Below are 24,040 nucleotides of genomic sequence, written 5' to 3'. Positions count from 1 at the left end.
TTTAGATGAATCAAAGATGATTGGAAAGGGTTTTGACATTGTTATCATGCCTTATTGGCCAAAGAGAAGGTTTTATTGAAAACTATTTTAATATATACTAAATGAGACATGAACAATTTCCACCCTTCTCTCCCTCCACGCAACTCCTTTTAATGGTTGCCTTATTTATGTATTTATTTATTTATTTATTTATTTAAAGTTTGGGTGCATGTATGGGTGTGTGTGTGTGCATGCATAAGCAGAGGAGGGGCAGAGAGAGAAGCAAAGAGAGCATCTCAAGCAGGCTCTGCTCTCCAGGAATTGTGAGATCATGACTTGAGCTGGAACCAAGAGTCACTTAACCAACCTAGCCACCCCTGCAGGCACTCCTAGTTGTTGTTTTTTAATCTTTATAATGGGATGGAATAATTTCATTTAGCAGTCCCTTTATTACTGGATTGAATTATTCATAGTTATTACCTTCCTAACATATTTGGGAGATCCTAACACCTTGGATTTTGTTTCCCTTAACAGTGTTTCCTGCAGTGATGGTGTAGCTTAGGTTGTGGTTCTTGGGCAGGTAATACTTTTGCCACATGGTGTGCAATGAATGTAGTGTATATGAATATTTATCAAATTAAAGAACATGATCTGGAGTACCTCCAGGGCTTTCTAACAGAGTCTCACTCCTCTCAAATCTTTCAGATACAGGCACCAGAGTGGTCTATCTATAGTGAACATCTGGCCAGTTTACTCCTCTGCTTAGAACTACTCAAAAGCTCCCCATAACCGGTAGAGTCACCTAGGAAGTTTGTTAAAATGCAGATGCCTGAACCTTTGCACCCCAAGATTCTGATTCAGTTTGTGGAGACTCAAGACTCTGCCTTTATCAACCACACACCCTTAAGGTTGATGGCTCTGTCCAGGGGACTTCATTTTTAATAAGCTCTCCAGGTTTGCAGGTGGTCCCCAGATCACACTTTGAGAAACACTGCTCTATGGGAAGCTTCATGATCCTTACTTAGTATGCCAAACAAGGCCCTTCATGAACTGGCTCCTGTATGTCTGTTGAGCTTTATTTCTAATCAGTTTTTGTCTCGAACTTCATTTTCCACTAATTTCAAACTGTTTTAATTTTCACTAGGTGCTGTGCTGATTTAATTTTATGTATTTATGGATTAGTGCATTAAAATGTTCAAAATGTAAAAGATACAGAAGGCTATACAATGAAAAGTCTCTTATTCTTGTTACTGGGCACTGTGTTTTTGTCCCTGGAAGTAGCCAGTGTTATCAGTTCCTTGTGTTTCCTTCCAGAAATAATCCATACATACAAATCAACACAATGAAATATTATTTTTCTTTGTCCCACCCCTTTTTACTTAGTGATAACATACTATTTAAGCTATTCTGCACCTTGTTCTTTCTTTAAAATAGTATGTGTGGGAGTCCATTGTGTGCATGTCTTAATTTATTAAAATACATTCTGTAATGGGGGTGCCTGGGGGGCTCATTCTGTTAGGCTTCTGATTTTGGCTCAGGTCATGATCTCAGATTTGTGAGTTTGAGCCCCACATTGGTCTCGCTGCTGTCAGTGCAGAGCCCACTTTGGATCTTCTGTCCACCTGTCCCCTCCCCCCCCCCCCCATCTCTACCCCTCCCCCGCTTGCATGCATGCACACTCTCTCTCCCTACCCCCCCAAAAATAAACATTAAAATACATTCTATAGTGAATAACGTGTGTGTTAATTTATGTATGTGTGAACCAGGCTCTAAGATAAATACCTAAAAGTGGAATTGCTGAGTCAAAAGGCATGTACGTTTGAAATTTTAATGGGTATTGCTAAATTTCTTCCCTTCAAGGCTGTACCAATGTATACCTTCCCCAGCAATGGATGAAAATTGCTGTTACTCCACAAGAAGTTTATCACATTTTGGAGTTTTACCAAGCTGGGAGGTGAAAAATGGTATTTCAGGGTGGTTTGATTTGTATCTGTTAGTGTCTTTTCCTCTGCAGCCTATTTTAGTGCGAATATTTCTCTTTCCTCTAACCAAGTTCCTTTGAGGTCAAGCTCCAGATGTTACTGTCATAGGAAGCCTTCCTTTGTAACCTTGCTGTGCCCCTCTTGGGCCCCAAAGTTGTGTTAGGTACTCTTCACTGTATCTTCCCAATACTTACACATTTGAGCTTTCCACCTCTGAGTATAATCTGATTATTTTCTTCTCTAGACTTCAGGGCAAAGACTGCATCTTATTCATCATCCTCTCCACCTTCCCATCCCCACCAAAAAAGGTAGTAAAATGTTTGTCTTTCTAAAAGTTATTTTTAGTTCTTTTCTCTTGGAGGCTTCCAGTCCAGAGCCGTATTTCCAGCTATCATTCTTCTGAAAGACGTTAGCTGCTGAAATCTTAAGATAGAGGTTACCAACATGAGTTTCCTGGAAGAGGCTTCATGTGTTAAAGAAACATGAGCCTAAACAAAACAGGATTTTTATTTGACCATGGGATTTTGGAAGGGGGACAGAAAAATGTGTCAAATTTTGTGTGATACAACTTGGAAAATAGAGACTTACAGTACACTCCTTCCCATAAATATTTGTCGTTAAATGGGAGACCCAGAAAGATGTAAAAGGGTTGAATATTACAGTAGCTGAAATTCCACCACTAACGTAATCATTGACCAGTGTGCTTTAGAGCCCTGATTTTCAGGCTTTTCTTATCAGGATTACTTAGGGGAGGTTTTCAAAACTACAAATATGTGGCCAGCCATGAGACTGTAAACAACATAATTTCTTACTGTGATCCCTTTTCCTGTGTTTTTAATTATATGAATTAAGTTTTGAGTAAAAAAGTGTTTATCAATGCACATTAGTATCTTCTTAGCTAGTAAGGTGTAAGTTAACTTTATTTTTCGCTATCACTGATCTTTGTAATACGTAATAGGTGTATTTCAAAATATCACCAAACGTGCCGGTTATTTCATGCCTTAGGAAAGTTCATTATATATGATGTGGATTGTGCAGGAGATTAGACCAACCTCCATAAGACATTTGCATTCAAGGAGAGGTTAGTCAATTGGATTTCTTCTTCCTAACTGCAAGTTGGTAGAATTAGGACATAGGAACAGAATAGTTCTTGGCCTGAGTAACTTAATCATTAAAATGAGGCTTAGTGCCCTAATGAGCATTTACAGTTCCCAAGGAGGAGTGAAATCTATAGCTAATGTAGGGTTGTTAGGAGTCTCTAGTGGACAAGTCTTGGATTGAGAGCAGGGACGCCTTGGGTGGCTCAGTCTTAGATCTGAAGAGGCGTCTGGGTGGCTCAGTCAGTTAGGCGTCCGACTTCAGTTCAGGTCGTGATCTCACAGTCTGTGAGTTTGAGCCCCACATCGGGCTCTGGGCTGACAGCTTGGAGCCTGCAGCCTGCTTCGGATTCTGTGTCTCCCTCTCTCTCTGCACCTCCCTTGCTTGTGCTCTCTCTCTTTCTCTGCCTCTCAAAAATAAACATTAAAAAAAAAAAAAAAAAAAAAGGCAGGAGATCTGAGTTTGGATATTGGCACCAATCTATTAGCTTTGTAAACTGGATCAAGTAACCTAACCTCTTTCTATTTATCAGCCTCTTTGACTTTGAAATAGGTATAGTGTCTGTTTTTCCTTGTTTACATAATTTTTAGGAAGAGCAAATTGATTGGAAATTTACATAATTTAAAGCAGCATAATTAGGATTTTTAGCCACAATAATGATCATTATGTAAATGTCACCATTACTTATTAAATTTTGTACTTAAAATGGTACTGATTTGGTCACTTCAAAATAGGTTCCTTTATAAAACAGACAGCTAAAGTAACTGAAGACTTATTGAATTTAACTTTTGCTCATGTTTTTTTTTTAAGCCCATTTCTCGGAGGAAGTGGTACTTTTGAATTGTTTACTTCTAAGAAGTATTTTTGTGGGGCGCCTGGATGACTCAGTTGGTTGAGTGTCCAACTCTTTATTTTGGCTCAGGTCATGATTCCAGGGCTGTGGGATCGAGTCCCGGGTTGGGTTCTGTGCTGAGTGTGGAACCTGCTTAAGATTCTCGCTCTCTACCTCTGCCCCTGTCCCCTGTTGTACTCTGTCTCTCTCTCTCAAAAAAAGTATTTTTGTAGTGGAGAAAATAATTATAAAAATTATGGTCTTTAAAAATAAGATCTAAAAATATGTTTAAAAATAAAACTTGCTTACAGTGTCACTATTGCCAACATTCATGAAGTTTGTTGGTTAATTTGTTTAAAGTGTCACCCGTTCATTGAGCACTTGCTAGGTTCTAGGGAACCACAGGTGAATAAAAGGGTTCCCAAATGTATGGAGAAAATATTTTAAATTGTGTTATAACTGTAAGTGGTCCATGGGAATACAGAGAAGGGAGGGAGTAATTTGGGAAGGGTAAGAATGAAAGAGAAAAAGATGACCTTTGCATTTTTTCAACTTTTAAGTAGACTTGCTAGTGATCTTTTTAAAGTTTAGACTTTCAGTTATGAAATGTTTTTACCACATAGAGAACTTTCAAAATAGACCCCTGTATATCCAGCTACTAAGACTTAACAGATACTAATATTTTGCCACATTTGCTTGAGATACTTACAAAAAAATTTTTTTTTAAATATTTGTTTATTTTTGAGAGAGAGAAACAGAGTGTGAGCAGGCGAGGGGCAGAGAGAAGGGGAGACACAGAATCCAGAGCAGGCTCCAGGCTCTGAGCTGTCAGCAAAGAGCCCGACACAGGGCTCGAACCCTCAAGCCGTGAGAATATGACCTGAGCCGAAGTCGGACCTTTAACCAACTGAGCCACCCAGGTGCCCCAATGCCAGAGATATTTTTAAAGGGAATGTTATAACTTATAACTAAAGCCTTACTTATTCCAACTTTTTCCCTCCCTCTGTCCCTAGAGGTAACCACTAGCCTGAAGTTGTTAAATATATATATATATACACACACACACACACACACACACACACACACACATATATATCTTTTTCATGCATATGTTATACATTTATTAATGTGACCATGCCCATAAAAAGTGTATTGTGTGTCTTAAAGTTACATCAATAATATATTCTTTAAATTGTATACCTGTTCTTTAGAAATTTACTTTTCTTATTCACTATTGGTTTTGAAACTTCTCTATTTTGATATATGTTAATTCATTTTAAGTGCTGTCAAGTATTACATTGTTTGGATAATGAGGTTGTTTCTAGTTTTTTCTATTAAAAAATGCAATTAGAAGTACAAATAATATTTCCATAAGCACTGAACATCTCCCTGATACCCCATGTTCTCATTAGCACTTGGTGGACTTTATCATTTTTGCCAATATGATGAGAGTGAAATGAGATCCTTTAAGTTTAGGGTATTTTAATTAAATATTAAAGAATAAGGAAGAATTTATATGTCAAGGGTAGAGAACAGTACTAATGAGACAGTGGAGAAGTTAATCTTTGCCAGCCAAAAGAACTGAGATATTTCTGACTGTAATCTACAGTTGGAAAAATTTTACATATGACTCACTAAGTACATATACTCGTATTTGAAATAAAAGGTAATGTGAAACAACTGAGCAGTTGCATGTAGTAGAGTTTATTCTTAATACCAGTGCTGCTTGTGATCAATAAATTGATGTGACAGCCATTTTAAGGGCAGTTTGAAAATCATTGTTCAAGAGTAAGTATATAGAAGGGGAATAGGTAGGCTGGACCTTACCAGGGTATTAAATGTCATGGACAGGAGTTTGCTTTATGTCCTAGTCATTTTCAGTGTTTTGTAGCAATAGAATACAACTGTCCTGTTCTCTTTCCCCACAAGAGGAGTGGAGGGTCAGTTTTTCTGAGACGTTAGCATTCTGAGCCTAGTATGAAAGCAGGCTTCTGGTAGTGGTGGTTAGGTTGGAGGACTGGGAAATAAAGACTTTTAAAGGAAGCAGTTAGAAATTCTGGAGGCAGGCTATTGCGTGACACCAGATAAGAGCTGATGTTGCCCAGAACTCAAGCAGTGGCAGCATGACTGTGGACAGATTGGACAGACAGTTTATAGGTACGATTGTTGTTCTTCACCACTGACTGACTGTGGAGATTGTGAGGGAAGAATTAAAGGTGACGCCTGCGTTTATTCTGTTGCTTATATAAATGTAAGTATTATTAACTGGTATACGGGACTGAGAAGAGCAAATTTGAAGGAGGAATATGTAATCAGATTTAGATGGTTGTGGGGAAAGGTACCTGATCTACCAATGGGGGAGTATAAATGCTCACGTTGAAAATTTGAGCCGAAAGCTTAAAGGAAAGATGTGAGCTAACAGTGTATATTTCATAGTTGCCAGTGTATACTTGGGCCATCAAGTCCTGCAGCAGGGAGGTAACTCCAAGAACACGAAGTGGGAGCAGGTAAGAAAGTCAGGGATGGAACCTTGAGCAATCCCAACGTATGAGGGAATGGGTAAACAGGATAAAAAGAGGAAGGCAGAAGTAGGAAGAGAATTAGGGGGAAAGTAAAGGTGAGTGCCTGGGAGAAAGGCTAAGTGAAACTGAAATGATCTAAGATAAATGCCAAATATAGCTGGAGAAATATTTAGGGTTCACTGTACCAGGCCTGATCATGCTAAGTGGAATAGTTTACTTTCTAGCTGTTGACTAGGTGTTTCTCATCAGTGTAAGGCAGTTTTGAGTTAACAGTGTACCATTTAGTTAAGTGGGTACTCTTTTTAAGAGTGCTTCAATTCTGCCTGTGAGTTTACATACCAAACAGGTCATTGTCTCAAAAAGCTTGTGTATTTCTTATGCGTTAAATTTGAAGACTATTTCCTTCCCTTACTGAGCTTTCCTGTGACTTATCACAGAGAGTACAAAGTAGTAACATTCAGCTGACTGTAAAATAAGTTAAAAATTTGTTTTGTAATAAACTCAGTTTAGGTCAAGTAAAAATATCTATGATACTTTAATAAAAGCAGTTGGATCATTTAGGAAATGACCTATCACATCTAACTTTAATGTGGACAAATTTTTGTTGGTTTAGAATCCATTTTTCCGTTCATGCTTTGTTGTATTTTAACTTTCAGGCTACTTGGGCAGAAGTGATGTTCGCTTTTGGAAATTTTGTAGGAGAAACTCTTTTTGCTTGTTTATTATATTTTTAATGCTTATTATTTAATGTTTATTTTTGAGAGAGAGTGTGAGTGGGGCAGGGGCAGAGAGAGGGGGAGACACAGAATCTGAAGCAGGCTCCAGGCCGCGAGCTGTTGGCACAGACCCTGACGTGGGACTTGAACCCACTAACCACGAGATCATGACCTGAGCTGACATCGGATGCTTAACTGACTGAGACACTCAGATGCCCCACAATATGCTTTTTAATTCTGGCATTCACTCTACTGGACAAATTTCCTACTTGATTAAATGGATGTTCATTGAAGATATTTTTAAACTTCTCTCTCAACATTTTATTTACTTTTATTTTATTTAGAAGACATATACTTTAAAAGGAGAATATTAATGGTACGGTAGTAACATTATAAAATGTCACTCCAATGGACTAGGAAAGATAATTCTTGAATGATATATGTCTTTCTATCTAAATGTTATCCAATTTCAGTGAGCTAACCAGTCCTTTGTTTGGATTGTGTGGGGGAAATTCCAAATAGAGTTCATAAATCTGAACAGAAGAGAGCTGCAAATCCAAGTGGAGTAAAGGTCATCTAACTGCCTTCTAAAATATTAGAAGATTAGTTTATCTTTGGTCTTCGAGTAGCCGTATGCAATGTGTTAAAAATCCATTTAAAAAATTAGTTGTAAAGTAAGCAAAAAAAATTTTTTTAATGCTTATTTATTTTTGAGACAGAGAGAGAGAGCACGAGTGGGTTGGGGCAGAGAGAGAGGGAGACACAGAATCCTAAGCAGGCTCCAGGCTCCGAGCTGTCAACACAGAGCCCAATACGGGGCTTGAACTCACAAACTGTGAGATCGTGACCTGTGTTGAAGTCGGACGCTCAACCGACTGAACCACTCAGGTGCCCCAAATAGGCAAATTTTGAGATCTTGTTAACTACGTGATTCAGGAAACTTAATGCTGTATTTGGTATTGAAACCAAATTATAATTTTCTGAAGCCAGGCTTTCTAGTTCAGTTTAAACTTGTAGTCCTACAAATATACCTTTAAAAAAAAAATCTTTCTGTTTTTACATAGGGTTTTTTAAAGAGAGATGTTCTACTGTGTACTATATGACATGTAATAAGACAGAATTTGTTTTATTTTGATATAGCTTGCATTGAAAGGCTCTAGCTACAGTGGACTGCTTGAACGGCATCATATTCACACCAAAAATGTAGAGCATATTCTAGATAGTTTACGGTGAGTCATTGGGATTGGATCTTGGATGGGCTTTTGTATTCAGGACTTTTAATTTTTATTTTTACTAGAAGATGATCCTGCGATTTTTAGTAAAGATTTCCGTTATAAAATAATTTTCAGAAAATTATATCGTGGTTAATGGAGTTGACATTGTAGTGTTTCTAAGGAAATTTTTGTACTCTGAAAATTTCACAGATTTTCAGTTAATATTTGGTCTGAGAAGTGCCTTTTCCACAGAGACAATTCTGTATACATTATGCTTGAACTGTATATGTAATGTTTTTTTAAACAATACTAGATTATATGGGTGTTCATTAAAATATTATTTGAATGTCTGAATATCATAGAAACTTCAGTTAATTCAATAATGCAGTCAGTGAATAAGTTTATGTAAGAGAATCAGTGTGAGAACATGCAAAGTAGAAAGTATTTTAGTTACGGTTTCAGCGTCTGACAACTGAATGAATATTTTGGATTTAAAGTAATGACTATTTTGTTTTATAATTAAAAGTCTCTCAAGATGTGACTCTTCTAGGACATTTTTGTATTAATGAATTTTAGCATCAGGAATAGAGAAAATGAATTGAAATTCTCATTTATCAATATTGCTATTTGTCAGGGACTGTAACAACATGTTTTTAAAGCATGTAAAGATTTGGGATCATTGTTAACTTTCAGTTTACTCTTGTGCATCTTGACTTACCATAGTTAATTGGCTGTTGTAATTAAAATGAAGCTAAGCTTGCAAAGCTAAACATAAATTTGTTTATAAAACAAGTTTATTTTACATCATTGTAATAATTTGCCTCTCAGAAAACATCCTTTAAATTATTAGTGGAAATTTTATGTAACGTTTACTTTCTTATCTTAGGAATGAGGGAATTGAGGTTCGCCTAGTAAAGAGGAGAGAATATGATGAAGAAATTGTTCGATGGGCAGACGCTGTCATAGCTGCAGGAGGTAATAGTTTTACAGAGGGAAAGATTGGAATACAGAAATGCTCTTTAATATACATTTCCAGATACCCTGTAGTCTAGCTGTATTGAAGGCTTCAGAATCCTACCACAAGATGCATTTTTAGATTTTTAGGATAAGATTTAAAAAGATCTGCTATATGTAACATTTTGCTTTTTTAGTGAATGAATGATGTTATTGTGAGGTTCCATGTATATTAAAGGTATATTTAACTTCAAATATGATTCAAAGAATGAGTTGTAACTGTATTTTGGTTTAGTTATACTAGTCTTAAAAAAAGTTGAAATTATTTAAGAGTTTAACAGAATTAAATTTCATCCCACTCTGACTCTCATATACTTATACCTATTTTTTCCTGAGCTTTATTATTAAGTTAGTGAACATTCTTTCTAAAGCTTTAAATTGATAGCATTTGTTAGAAAAATCTACACCGGACACTTTGTTAGATATATTCTCATTAAAATATTTTATGAGTTTGGATTGATGTTATGACAGAAAGAAAAAGAATTGGCTAATAGAAGTGATAGGATTAGAGCAGTAGTTCCCAACTGGAGGCTACTACTGGGCATCTAGCATGTAGAGGCCATGGATACTGCTGAACATCCTGTTATGCACAGGACAGCCCCCCACAACAAAGAATTATCTGGCCTAAAATGTCAGTCTTGCCACTGTTGAGAAATCCTGGGTTAGGGCTGGTGGGTAGAAAGGCAGTGGAGAGGCCTCTGGTGGTCAACAGGATGGGGTGGGAGTGAGATTGTTAAAATAAAAGTACTTGTGTTCAGAATGATGTTAAAAACTAGTTTTGTAACAAATCTGGTTATGTAGGTGATGGCACGATGCTTCTGGCGGCAAGTAAAGTCTTGGACAGACTTAAACCAGTTATTGGAGTAAACACTGATCCAGAACGGTAAGGAAAAACACATTCTCTTTATTTGCTGTGTGTGTGTGTGTGTGTGTGTGTGTGTGTGTGTGTGTGTGTTGTACATACAGTTATACTTTGCTTAGTATCTATTTCTGATAAATCTTAAATTTTGGAAGGTCTTTATTTCCTCTACCGTAGTCACATTGCTGTGCTCTGTTGCTGCAGAGAGTTTACTGTGGTGCATGATGTTTAAGTGAAAGCATCATTGTTCCTGGTTATCATGAATATTAGAACCATGTTCCAAAAACATTTTAGAGATGAAATTCAGGCACGTAGAATTCATTTCTACTTTTAGTACAATTTTTATTCTTTAGTACAAGTTGTTTCCAAGGATCTAGCTCTTGCTTATAGCTCAGGCATGAGAAATATATATGCATTTAGCTGCCATTGGTGGTAGAAAATTTATGATATGGGATGGACAGGTCCTCGCATTTGACTTCCCAGGTAGTCTGGGAGTAGGATCTGTGGCAGGATAGACCTGAGCCCTTGACCTAGGTGAGTATTGGTGTCCTTCAGTATTGCTGAAAGAGGGATGAGTTAATGTCCCATCTTCTACCTTTCTTATGTCTCTCATCTCCATTCCTGGTTATATCTCCACTGATTTTCTGGGTGACTTCATCAATTTAATGAAGAGACCAAACCCTGTCATCACTTCTTTTTTTCTTTCCTCAGCTTCACTGACATTTAGCATCATTCTCTTCCAGCCACCCACAGCATGACCATACCTGGACTTGATGATCATCTAGAATTGCCCCATCTCGCAAATCTTAATTCCACTCTGACCACAGTCTCCTATCTTTAATAGCAGTCTTATTCCCTCAATTCTGCTAAGTCTGCCCTTTGGTTTTCAGTGCATTGAACCCCTCTATTTTCTTCAATTAATTTTCCCTCACTTCATTCACTTGCTTGACAAATTTCGTAGACATTTTGTACCATTGTCTTTCTGCTCAATCCTACCTCTGTCGATCATCCTTTTTATTCCTCCATCAGCACTGCTGAGGCCATCTGGGTAAAAAAATAGAAACTTAAGCTTCGTGGCCTAGTTTGCACCCCAACTTACTTCCAATTTGTAGTTTCTAGCACTTAGAACTGGACCCAAAATTTTCTGTGTGGCTCAGGTCCTCTCTCTTCCCCACTCTGTGTGGTAGCTTCTTCAAGGCTATTTAACTTGTATATATTCCCTGCTTTCCCTACCCTTCCTCCTTCAGCATTAGCCTTCTCCTTTACCTGATAGAGGAAATGGAAGTCATTGGATAAGAACTTCTTTACCTTTTCCCTGGCTTAAAATAAAAACTTTGTTCTGTTCCCTTTCTTTCCTTTTCTCCCTTTGCACATGGTTCCTCTTAGGCTAAAACCTTGCTCAAGACTGTCATCTTTTAAGAAAATTTAATAAATTCTTTACCCTGTGCCTTTCTCTTGATTATTATTCTTTTTCTTCCTCTTTACCCCCAAGCTTGGTATCTCCACTTACTTACTTTAGTTGTTTTTAAACCTTTGCTGGCTTTTCTGGATTTGCTCCCACCAGTTCCTTGACATTCTTTTTGTCTTACTAGTGATGTCCTGGTTATTGAACTTACTGGACATTTTAGTCCTTGTCTCACTTGATTTCTGGGAAATTTTTGGTGCTGACTTCTCCTTTAACGCATCTGTACTTCTTTGGCACTTATGACCGCCATTCCCCCCCTGCCCCTTCTTCCTATCCTGATGGCTACTACTTTGTGTCTTTTGAAGGATGTTATATTTTAGTCACTGCTTAAATAGTGGTGTTTTTATATATTACCCTCTGGGCCATCTTTCTCTCACTCCTTTTTTTTTTTTTTTTTAATTTTTGATAGAGACAGAGTACAAGTGGGGGAGGGGCAGAGAGAGAAGGAGACACAGAATCCGAAGCAGGCTCCAGGCTCTGAGCTGTCATCACAGAGCCCGACCTGGGGCTCAAACTCACTGTGAGACCATGAACTGAATTTGGACACTCAACTGACTGAGCCACCCAGGCGCCCCTCTCTTTCACTCTTTATAATGTCTCCAGAATAGCTGATTAATATCTCTGGTTGAACTTAGATCGTGGACTCCAAAATATTTATATCTAACATTGATCTTGTTTCCACTCTTACCTGTATTTATATTCTCTTCCCACTGCAGCCAGAGTGACTTCTCTGCTCCAAATCTTATGGTGGCTCCCTTATCTAACTCAGAGTACAATTTAATTCTTTATTCTGGCTAGGGTGACCAACTCATCCTGGTTTGCCAAGGACTTTTCTAGTTTTAGCACCAAAAGTTCTATGTCCTGGGAAAATTGTCAGTCCCAGGCAAACTGGAACAGTTGGTCTCCTTCGCTGTGATATGTAAGACTCTACGTTTTCTGGTTCCTGATTATTCTTTGTCCTTTTCTCCTGTTATTTTTCTCTTATTTGAGCCATTCTACCCTCTACTTGAATGTATCCATTGGCATTAAAAATGTAACATGTCTGAGCGCCTGGCTGGCTCAGTCCGTAGAGCATGTGGCTTTTTTTTTTTTTTTTTAATGTTTATCTTTGAGAGAGAGAGAGAGAGACAGAAAGAAAGAGAGGGAAGGAGGAAGGGAAAGAGAGGGAGACAGAGAATCCTGAGCAGGCTCCGCACCATCAGTGTGGAGTCTGACATGGGGCTCGAACTCATGAATGGTGTGATCATGACCTGAGCTGAAATCAAGAGTCGGGTACTTAACCAACTGACCCACCCAGGTGCCCCATGTGAGTCTTAATCTCAGAGTCGTGAGTTTAAGCCTCACATTGGGCATGGAGCCTACTTGAAAAAAAAAAAAAAAAAAAAAAGTAGCATGCCTGCAAATGAACCTATCTCCTTTGCCCTTCCCTACCATACTTGATGAATGGAGTCATAACCTGTGCTAAAGCTGTGACCACCTGTCCCTCATCCACCCCCCCCACCCCCACCCCATCCCCACCTTACCACACTGGTCTGTGGATCTAATTCTGAGTTCTTGGGATCTTACCTTTGAGCCCATCTCTTGCCATCGTCACTGGTAATGAACACTGTGTAGGCGTTTATAGTTTGTTGTTTAAATTACCACAGTAGTTCCCAGTCTTGCTCTTTCCAACCCATCCATTACACTTTGTCTTCATGTTACTCCAAAGTACAAATAGTGTATCCACTCCTAAATTAGAATCTTTTAGGCTTTCCCATGACTTTTAGGATACATTGCAAATTCCTTAGTATAATAGTATGATCTTTCACCATCTGTTGCCTGTTTGCTTTTTAGTTTAATCTATCCTCATTTACTGTATGCTCTTCAGTAAAAAACAAAACAACAACAAAAACAACACCTCTAGGAACAGCCTAGGATTCTTCCTAAGGCTGTTTCTTTTTTTTTTGAATCGCATCTTTTCTCCCAGTTTTGTTGAGATATAATTGACATGCAGACTGCATAAATTTAAGGTGTAATGCATAATGACTTATACATAATGTGAAATGATTGCTACAGTAAATTTACTTATCTCATATAGACATGAAAAAAAGGGCTTTTTTTTTGTGATGAGAACTCTTAGGATCTACTCTTTTAATAACTTTCAGATATACTATACAGCAGTGTTAACTATAGTCATCCTGTTGTCCATTACATCCCCAGTATTTACGGTCTTATAAGTGGAAGTTTGTACCTTTGACCATCCTCACCAGTTCCTCTACTGCCCACTCTGACGGCCGTTCTTAAGTGCAAATGTTCGATCTGAGCGTCTGCTGACACCATGGGTGGAGGCTTTTCCTCTGGTGAGGAGCTTTGTTGATATTTAAGACAGTAGGATTTGAAAGAATAAGTGAAAGAGTGCTCCAAAAGGCCCATATCCTTTTCATGTCTATATATGCACTTTTGTCCAGAATGCCCTTATACCACATACTGAGTTGTGTAGTTGTATAATTGTTCATTCATGACTCTGGTGCATCTTGTGGGCTCTGACTATAATTCCCTGTAGAGATTGCTTATCCTTTCATATCGTTTTCTGCTTGGTTGTTTGTCTCCTCCATTAGACTATACATTTCTTGAGCATAGGACTTTGTATTTTAATTTTTCTATTGCTTTTATAGTATTATACGTAGTCCATAGACAGTAAACCTTTGAACTGAATGATTAATTAAATGCTTTTAGGGAATAGGGCTAGGACCCCAACCTGAGTAAAAATTTATTGAGCATAAGTTATTGAGATCATTGGTTCAGTAAATATTTTTTTGACTGCTTTCAGTGTTGATGCATGTATATTTTAGAAATTCTTATGGCATATTTTTATATCGTTAAGAGATTCTTTAGTGGTCACATTTCATACAGTTTGTTGAGACATATTTTCCTTTAAAAACCTGGCTTAATAGTCCTAAGCTTGTGGAGATTTTGAAACTGGTAAACAGACACTACTGCTTCTCTAATTTCTACCTAGAATAATAGGCTTTAGAAGTCCTTTGGGTTCTCTTCTTGTCTACAGGCCAGAAATGTATTAAGCCTCCTAGCTTGTTCGGTAATTCAGGTTGCCTGACTTCTTTTTCTTAAGCACTGTGGTGACTCACAAGCCTTAATCCTAGAAGTTAATATTCAACTTAAATTTCCTTTCCTCTATTAGTTATCAAATGCTGCATAACAAATCAAACCAGAACTTAAAGGCTTAAGTAGTAAAAATCATTTATTATCTCTCCTGGTTTCTGTGTATCTGGAATTCAGGAGTGGCTTGGATGGGTGGTTTGGCTTGAGATCTCTCCTCATAAGGTTATAGTTACATGTCAGGTGGGGCTGCAGGCACTTGGGAGGCTTGACTTGGGCTCGGAGATACCCTTCTAAGATGGTTCACTCACATGGTCACTCACATGTAAATTAAATATAGAACCGGTTTGTCTCATTTGTATTCTGCAATTGTCTACTGAACTTTTAAATAATAATGACATTTGAATGCTTAATAATTAAAATAGGGTATACGACATGTAGTAGCTAGCCTACAAGATAGCTGCCTAGCATTTACACCTTTATGTGGTTACCTCTCCCCTTCTGTATTCAATCAGGACTGGCCTATGGAATATGGTATGACAGTGTGTAGATTCCAAGGCCAGGTCATAAATGGTATTCCAGCTTCTGTTTTGGTCTTTTGGATTGTACATTCTGGGGTAAGTCAGCCAGCATGATGTGAAGATAGTCAAGCAGCCCTATGGAAAGGCTCACGTGCAGAAGAATTGAGGTGTCTTGCTAATAGCTCACACAATTTGCCAGCCCTGTGAGTGAGCCACACTGAAAATGAATCGTTCAGGCCAAGTCAGGCCTTCAGATGCTCACAGCCCTGGCTGATATCTGACTATAACCTCATGAGAGATTGTTCTTTCTAGGATGTTTTCGACCTCCAGTTGACCCTAGCTGGTATTGTTCTATCAAATGACTGTTGATACCTTTTATATACTTAGCGCTATGTAAAGTGTTGCAGGGAGTATAGAAATTAAAACACTTAGGCCTTGCCTAAGTGTCTTAATTTCAGTGTTGATCCACTCAGATAAAGAAATTGACTAGTCACGACTTTGTAAAAAGGTTTTTCTCTGCTCTTCACACTTAATGTAGTTATTATGAAGAGTTTGTTTTGCAAAGCCTACTCTCAATATTTCCTTCAAGATCAACGCATCATGTAATGATGATTGAGCTTTCTGGACACCTTTTCTCATGTTAGGTGCCATATTATCTCATCTTTCTATAACAACTATAGGCAATCTTAACACTTTGTAATTTGCAATTTTTTTAAAAAAAATTGTCTTCTGCATCAAGCTCTTTGTTTTTAATGTTTATTTTTGAGAGAAAGAGTGAGAGTGGGAGAGGGACAAAGAGAGAGGGAGACATAGAATCTAAAGTAGTCTCTAGGCTCCGAGCTGTCAGCACAGAGTCTGACATAGGACTCGAACTCATGAACCACAAGATCATGACCTGAGCCACAGTCAGACACTCAACCAACTGAGCCACCCAGGCGCCCCATACATCAAGCTTTTAACTCCTTGAAAAGGAGTTAATTCTTCTATATTTTTTTAATAAATGAAGGATTGCATTGGATTAAGCTTTATGATTTCTCTTTATGACTTGGAATATCTTAAATGACATTTAAAAGATTTATGGTTCACTTTTGAACCATAAATAGTTTGATTCCTCAGAATAACCTTTTGAGATTGGTGGTTCTATCACCCTTTTAGAGATGAGGAAGCTGATGCTAAAATGACTTGCCTAAAGTTAATAGATAAATATTATAAAAGTAGGATGCAAATGTCACTATACCATCAGATAATTTTATAGGGAAATCAATCAGTGGCACATTTGCTGTTATTTTTTAGTTTCACTGTAATGTGGAAACTTAAGTAGTTTTGTGTATCATGGCAATAAAGCTGTATGTAACATCACTTTGGTCTTTCTGTTTGGTCTTTCTGTCTTATTGAAAATACAGAAAACTTTGTAGCAAAAAAATGAAGTATAGAATAAAAATTTACAAAATTTTATGTCTGATTTTTATAGCTTAGTGATACCTTTTGAATTAAATTTTTTTTTCCTCTTTCTTCCCTTTACACCACTCCAAATCTCTTAAAATAAAGGTCTGAGGGTCATTTATGTCTTCCTGTTCGATATACACATTCCTTTCCAGAAGCCTTACAGAAGTTCTATCGTGGTGAGTTCAGGTAGGAATTTCTTACAGTTGTTTTACAAATAATCTTAATAAATATGTGCTATTAAAAATGCTATTGAACAGTACAAGTTAGATAATATTTGGCTTAGTCCATAGTTACAACAGTAGCCATAAAAAGTAATAAACTAGCTGAGTCACAAACATCTCTACCTTACTTTCTTCTAGTCCAGGTGGAACTGTCCAGAAACCCTGACAAGTGCCCTTGGCCTGTAACATAATTGCACGTGGAGGGGTTTTCTCCATCAGTGAGATAGAGGCCACATTTCCACTTTTTAAAACTGGTTCTGTGTTCTTAGCAGTTTGGTAGAAAGATAGTTAAAACTGTTGGCTAAAATTAAGTGTTCAAATTCTGAGATTTTATATTTTTTATCCTCATCTCCCATCCGGAATGGCTGAGGGTTGGATTTACTCCACTATGCTGAAGGTTCCTGATGTCTTTATTTTACATATTAAGTGTATCTTAAGCAGGGGGATGTTTTTTCATATTTTTTTTCACTTACTGTGTTCGGAGGCCAGGCTGTCCTGAAAAAAGAAGGATGGGGGGAGGAGCTGAGATGGGGTTGGTGATGATAGTAGAGTGAGCCAAGTTGGACTACTTTTTTATTTCCTGATTTAGACTAGATTTTTATTGTTGGAGAAAGCTTTTTCTCTGGTTTTTGTGAAATTGTATTAAGTCTTCTTGACTTGTGGAATCATTAATAATAATTCCAGTTTCTATTGATTTCAGAAGTTTGGCACCTCTACAGATGACCAGTTTATAGCTACCAAATGGGAGTATATTTTTATATGCTAATCTAGCAGAATCTGTCCCACTAACTTTTTGACACATCAGTTTTTGGTTTTGAAATTAATTTTACCTGATTTTTTTTCCTTTTATCAAAAATGTTTAAGTTTTAGGTATAATCTTAAATGTTATAATATTTGTCATTGATTTTTATTATTAAAGAAAATCATCATTACAGAATTTTAGGGGAGGGAATTTTGTCTAATCTGACCACCAGAACACAGTATTATTTTAATTTCAGAGTGCTTTCTTTTCTTCATGTTATGTTTTTGTATGAGCAAAATGCAACTATATCTAACTCAGTATCTTAGATTTAATGGATATATAATAAAGAATTTGGCTTTAATTCAGTTATGTGTGAGATTCTATATAAATACATTAGATATTTCTGTTATAATTGAGAGACCTAATCTCTAAATTTGTCTTTGAGTAGGAACCTGTGGGTTTTGGATGTTTCTGGTATAATTTGTTCATGGGATAACTAGTTTTTTAATATTTTTATTTTTTTAATTTGGTGAAATTATATCTAATTCTAAAAATACTTTATTCTATCTTAAATTAATTTGATTTTCCTTCACTCTTCTAAGGTGGTTATGGAGGCAACGAATCAGATTGTACCTTGAAGGGACTGGCATAAACCCTGTTCCCGTGGACCTTCACGAACAGCAGCTGAGTTTGAATCAACATAGCAGAGCCTTCAACATTGAAAGAGTTCATGATGAAAGTAGGTGGATTGGGAATTAGATGTGTTTGGAGCAATATTTAACTTAGAGTTCCTTTGATTTCTAATTTCTAGAAGTAATAATCTATAATTATTTGAGGATTTTAGTGCCACTGACCATACTTAAGAAAATAACAGTGAACTACTTCAGGTGTAAAATTTAATGACTAGATACTGAAATAAGAAGTAAGCATATTTCCAGAAGAAATGTTATCTAGGATTGAAAACTTGTTGATTATGGAAGGATTATAAATGTCTAAGAGAATAGTTGATATTTAAGGACAGATTCTTGGCCTTAATCTTTGAAATGTCAAAAAGGAAAAAGAAAGCAGTAGAAATAAAACGAGCTAGTATGTAGATTTCATCATAATTATACACTTGTATAGTTGTATTTAAATGTATTCACCACAGTTATGCTCATTGATTTAAAACCTTTTTGTTGAGAAATTTTGCATGTTAGCCTTAAGATTTGTGTTTCAATCTCTGTAAACTGCTAAGAGAATATTAGCATAAGGTGATATGCAGTTTTTTGTTATGAGTGTTCAGGTGAATTCTCAGTTGTGAGTTAATTTGTGGGTTATAATTTAACCATATTTTCCCACTTTTTCCAGTAACTATAAGATTTTTATGATACAAGAAGATCCCAAGAGATATACTAGATATCTACGGACTCCAGGAAAAGATATTTTTTTGTCCTGTGTTTCATTTCTTGGCTAAACTTACCAGGAAAAGCTACCTTTAAATATCTGTTTTGTCTCTGTCTTGTCGTGGTACCTGATGTTTATTTATGGTCATTGTTCTCAGAGTTTTTCATGGTGATTTAAAGCTTTTTATTTTTCAGTTTATTTATTTATTTTGAGAGAGGGAGACAGAGTGCGAGCAGGAGAGGGGCAAAGAGAAGGAGACTCCCAAGCAGGCTTCCAGCATCAGCACACAGAGCCCAGCACAGGGCTTGAACTCACAAAACCATGAGATTGTGACCTGAGCCAAAATCAAGAGTGGGATGTGTAACCAATTGAGCCCCCAAGGCACCCCCATGGTGATGTATAGGTTTATATAGGTTAGGATATTCTTAAACTATGTGTTCATGTCATGTTTTAAAGATGCTCCCCCCACCCAATCATATGCATATGGATTCCTATTACTGTTTTTCAAAGACTGCAGTAAGATTTAAATTTTTAACTAAAAGTTTTACTTTATCCCTCACCAAAAGAAGTTATTGCTACCACTAGAGATGTTTAAGATTTGGCTCTGAAATTCACCAACTACATTATAGGAAAGCTATAGATTGATATTCAGAGATTCATTGCTCAGATTCCTGTCTCAGATTTACTGTTTAGTTTGTAAAACTAAATATATATAGAAACAAAATCACATAGTTATTAACTAAGTAACATCCAGGATGTTCACATCTGATTAATGTTTTTCTAGAAAAAGAAGAGAAAATGTTCAAAATAAAAAAAAAAACACAAGAGAATTTCTCAAAATGTAGGCACCATTCTTTGAATTGAAAGGACTCACAAGTAATGGTAACAGATTTCAAACCAAGGTATGTCAGAATATTAGGGATGAAACAAAGCTCCTGAAAGCTTCCAGAGAGGAAGTGGTGGTGGTGATTGTGGCTGAAGTAGGTTATTTTATATATAAAGAATCTGGAATCAGAATAGTTTCAGAATTCTCAATAGCAACACTGGAAATTACTATGTTTATTGTAATAATTATTTTTGTTAGAAACAATTATATGATATTTAACTGTGCCTAGGCACTATTTTAGAGGGCTTTTTTGTGAGTTTTGTTATTTTTATAGCTTTATGAGAAAAAATTTAGGAAGATTTCAAATTGTATCTCATTTTTTTCTATTTAAATTCTTAGCAAGTTGGTAGGGAACATTTCTTAGGAGGCTGCCATTAGGAATTTTGAAATATTGGAGTAGATTTGAGAGTATAAATATGCTACCATGTTTTATCCTGGATTTAGCTTTCTAATAATATATTTATATTTATGTGTTTTAATTTTTTTTTAATTTAAATTCAAATTAGTTAACATCAGTATAGTCTTGGCTTCAGGAGTAGAACTCAGTGATTCATCTCTTACATAGGATACCCAGTGCTCATGCCAAAAAGTGCCCTCTTTAATGCCAATCACCCATTTAACCCGTCCCCCTACCCACCTCCCATCCAGCAACCCTCAGTTTTTTCTGTGTATTTTAGAGTCTCTTATGGTTTGCCTCCCTCTCTGTTTATATCTTATTTTTCCTTCTCATCCCATATGTTCATCTGTCGAGTTTCTCAAATGCCACATGAGTGAAATCATATACCTGTCTTTCTTTCACTGACTTATTTCGCTTAGCATAATACCCTCTAGTTCCATCCATGTTGTCTGTTGTAAATTAAAAAAAAATTTTTTTAGAGAGAGCATGAGTGGAGAAGAGAGGCAGAGGGAGAGCGAGAGAGAGAGAGAGTGAGAGCGAGAGAGAGAAAGAGAGAGAGAGAGAGACAGAATCCTAAGCAAGCTCCACACTCAGCACAGAGCTCTATGCCAGGCTTGATTCATGACCCTGGGTTCATGACCTGAACCAAAATCAAGAGTCAGATGCTCAACTGACTGAGCCACCCGGGCTCCCCTATCTTTCTAATTTAGAACCAAAGATTACAGAGAAAAAAAAAAAAATTCTAGTATTGTGTATGTTTGTTTAACTTTTCAGCTTAAGAAAAATCTATCCTTTATTGGATTGTATTTATGTACAAGTTGTTAAAGGATATGTTCAAGGGAAGGTAGGGTTGGTATATTATTATTTTTAAAAATTTTCATCTCATAAATTAGTAGCTTTATTTGCAAGTCTAGTTGTATTAATTTGGATAAGTGAATTGATTTGATAAATAATCCCAGATTCTCAGTGGCTTAACATATTGAAAGTTTATTTCTATTTCATGTCACTGTCAACTGGGTGTTGAAGAACTTCCAAACAGTGCCTCCTACCATCTTCTAAGGCCTCTGAGTTTTCTATTGGATCCTCTGTAGCTTGTGGAAAGAAGAAAGAGCATAGAGTATCTTAAGGCAGGTTTTAGGAGCCAGGCTTTATCACTACTTTTCCTCATATTTCATTGGCCATTACTAGTCTCATGGGTGTACCCACTGCAAGTAAACCTGGAAACATAGTATAGCAGCATGGTGGTGAAAGAGAATTGTACATGTAGTGGTCCCTGTTACTAGTATAACAATTCTATATTTAAAAATACAAATTATAATTAATTTTGTAATCCATTGTTTTGGATAGAAAATTGTTAATTGTCCTTTACATGTCCTATTGAATTAAGTTATAAATGTACAGTTTCATTGGTTAGGTAATGTTTGGTAGTAGTCAATTAGCATGAAAGAAAATATAGGCAGAATTAAGATGATTAATGAGACCTGAAGCAATCTTAATTTTCTTGTTTGACAAAGGGTTCTAGGTGAAATTCAGCAAGTACACACAATAAAAGTGCAAAATGGAAAGGAAAATTTGGATAGGGAGAAATGGGAATAGAGGCAGAAAGTCAATACTATATAAAATACATGGTTACAGTTTGGTGAGAAATCAGATTTATTAGTAATATTTAGTGAGTACCTACTGTTAGTTTGGCATTTGCAGAAAACCTGTGGGGAGATGTAAAACAAATTCCATTAGGAATTACCTTACGTAGGGGTGCCTGTGTGGCTCAGTCAGTTAAGCCTCTGACTTCGGCTCAGGTCATGATCTCACAGTCTGTGAGTCTGAGGCCTGCGTCAGCCTCTGTGCTGACAGCTCAGAGCCTGGAGCCTGCCTAGGATTCTGTGTCTCCCTCTCTCTCTGCCCCTCCCCCACTTGTACTCTGTCCCATTCTCTCTCTCTCCCTCCCTCCCTCCCTCCCATCCTCCTTCCCTCCCTCCCTCCCTCCCTCAAAAATAAACAAACACTAAAAAGAAAAAGGAATTACCTTATGTAAAAAAAAATAATTTCAAGAATAAAATTTAGTTTTTTACATTTGTAAAACTGTTGAATTTTGACATGTGTGAGAATGATAGATCTAGTACCAAATTAAGACAATTTCAAAAGTTAGGTTTTATAATCTTTAATGTGAATTTGATTAAACATATCAAATTTTTTGATATACCTTTTTGTGTCAAGTTTTTTCAGCTATATTATGAGATTGAGCTGATCACGTTAGCCCATCGTACAGTTTAATCAGATAACAAGTTTTCTTATGGTCTTTGGCATTGTATGACAACTTGTTATATTCAAAAGCATCGTTGGGTCCCCCATAGACTGTTAAATCCAAAAGAAATGAGATACGTGTAATTAGTGTCTAATAAACATATAAACAGGAATATAATAGGGTAGCAAGTCAGGAGAATATTAGATCAGTGGTTGTGTTGGTGACAGTGGTAGAGATTTTATTAGTATATGAGGTGTTTAGTGTGCATTAGATATTTATTACTGCATAACGAATCACCCCCAAATTTAGCATCTTAAAACACAAATATTTATGATTTCAGAGATTGTGAAGGTCAAGACTCCAGGAACAGGTTAGCTTGTTAGTTCTGGTTTAGAGTCTTTTTGGGAGGAGGATCAAGCTGTCAGCCAGGACAGCAGTATTTGAAGACATCTGGGACTGGAAGATGTGCTTCTCAGCTCCTCACATAACTGTTAGCTGGAGGCTTTAGTTCCTCACTATGTAGGCCTCTTTATTTGACTGCTCATGAAGTCTCTCCCCATCCCCTCCACCCCCCAGAAGCCAAGTGATCTGAGAAAAGAGGCTGAGGTGGAAGGAAGCCAGGGTGGCTTTTTAAACCAAATCTCGGAAGTGTCGTACCATCACTCGTATCGTACCCTATTTGGTCACATAGACCAAACCTAATATGCTATCAGAGAGTTACACAAGAATGTGAATACCTGCAGGCAGGAATCACTGGGGACCCTGTTAGAGGCTAGTTACCACAGTCCAGGTAGACTTTCAAGCTTTGACTTAGGAGAAAGCATGGAGGAGACAGAGAAGGGAACTTGTTCCACAATGCTTGCCCAGCGAGAGTTGGGTGCAATGAATCCGCTTTTGGTGACATTGAGAAGATGAGGTTGGCATTTCCAGTTGGGAGACTGATAAAAGAGAAGTAAAAGAAACCATTTGAAGGTGACAATTGCAATTTTAATGGAGAAAGCAGTGGGAATCCTTTGGAAGATTTTGTGATGAAGTGAGGTTTAAATATCAAGGCAGATTACATAAACTGTGCATATAGCCTTATAGAATAAAAAAGAAAAAAAAGATGACATTTTTCAGAAGTCATGAAAGGAGATGTGGCAGTGTTCCTTCAGGACTACTATTGCTAGAAACACTCTTGAAGTTTTCTATTTAAAAAAAAGAAATCTGATCTCTAATAATAACTGATTTGGTTTCCAGTATGAGCCATGGGTGTAATTTGCCACTTAACTTCAAAGTGGCTCTCCTCTGGAAGTACTTGATCATTTCTACCTCTGAAGCTTTTAGAGAGAAATTAAATGTGACAACAAAAATCTTATGAGAAGAATAAATATGTATTTTCTCGGTCTTGAAAAATTGTTTCAAGAAGAATGAAGGCTTATT

General features: G+C 36.9%; 1 protein-coding gene across 3 annotated transcripts in view; it reads left to right on the top strand.

Moving 5' to 3' along the window:
* Window positions 1-24,040, top strand: part of NADK2 (NAD kinase 2, mitochondrial) — a 48,802-nt gene that overhangs the window by 3,250 nt on the left and 21,512 nt on the right. For 2 of the 3 annotated variants that reach the window (XM_060634496.3, XM_060634497.3), the window contains exons 2-6: window positions 8,270-8,358; window positions 9,230-9,318; window positions 10,159-10,240; window positions 16,847-16,930; window positions 18,310-18,446. In XM_060634496.3, the coding sequence (XP_060490479.1) occupies window positions 8,270-8,358; window positions 9,230-9,318; window positions 10,159-10,240; window positions 16,847-16,930; window positions 18,310-18,446 (481 nt within the window). Of the gene's footprint in view, window positions 1-6,093; window positions 6,143-8,269; window positions 8,359-9,229; window positions 9,319-10,158; window positions 10,241-16,846; window positions 16,931-18,309; window positions 18,447-24,040 lie in introns of those variants that run through there. The other variant, XM_078444956.2, reaches the window with a different exon arrangement.

The sequence above is a fragment of the Panthera onca genome, chromosome A1 (genome assembly GCF_046562875.1).
Source record: "Panthera onca isolate mPanOnc1 chromosome A1, mPanOnc1 haplotype 2, whole genome shotgun sequence".
Classification (NCBI taxonomy): Eukaryota; Metazoa; Chordata; class Mammalia; order Carnivora; family Felidae; genus Panthera; species Panthera onca.
Note: the sequence above shows the minus strand (reverse complement) of the source record. Positions and strands in the feature narration are given on the sequence as shown.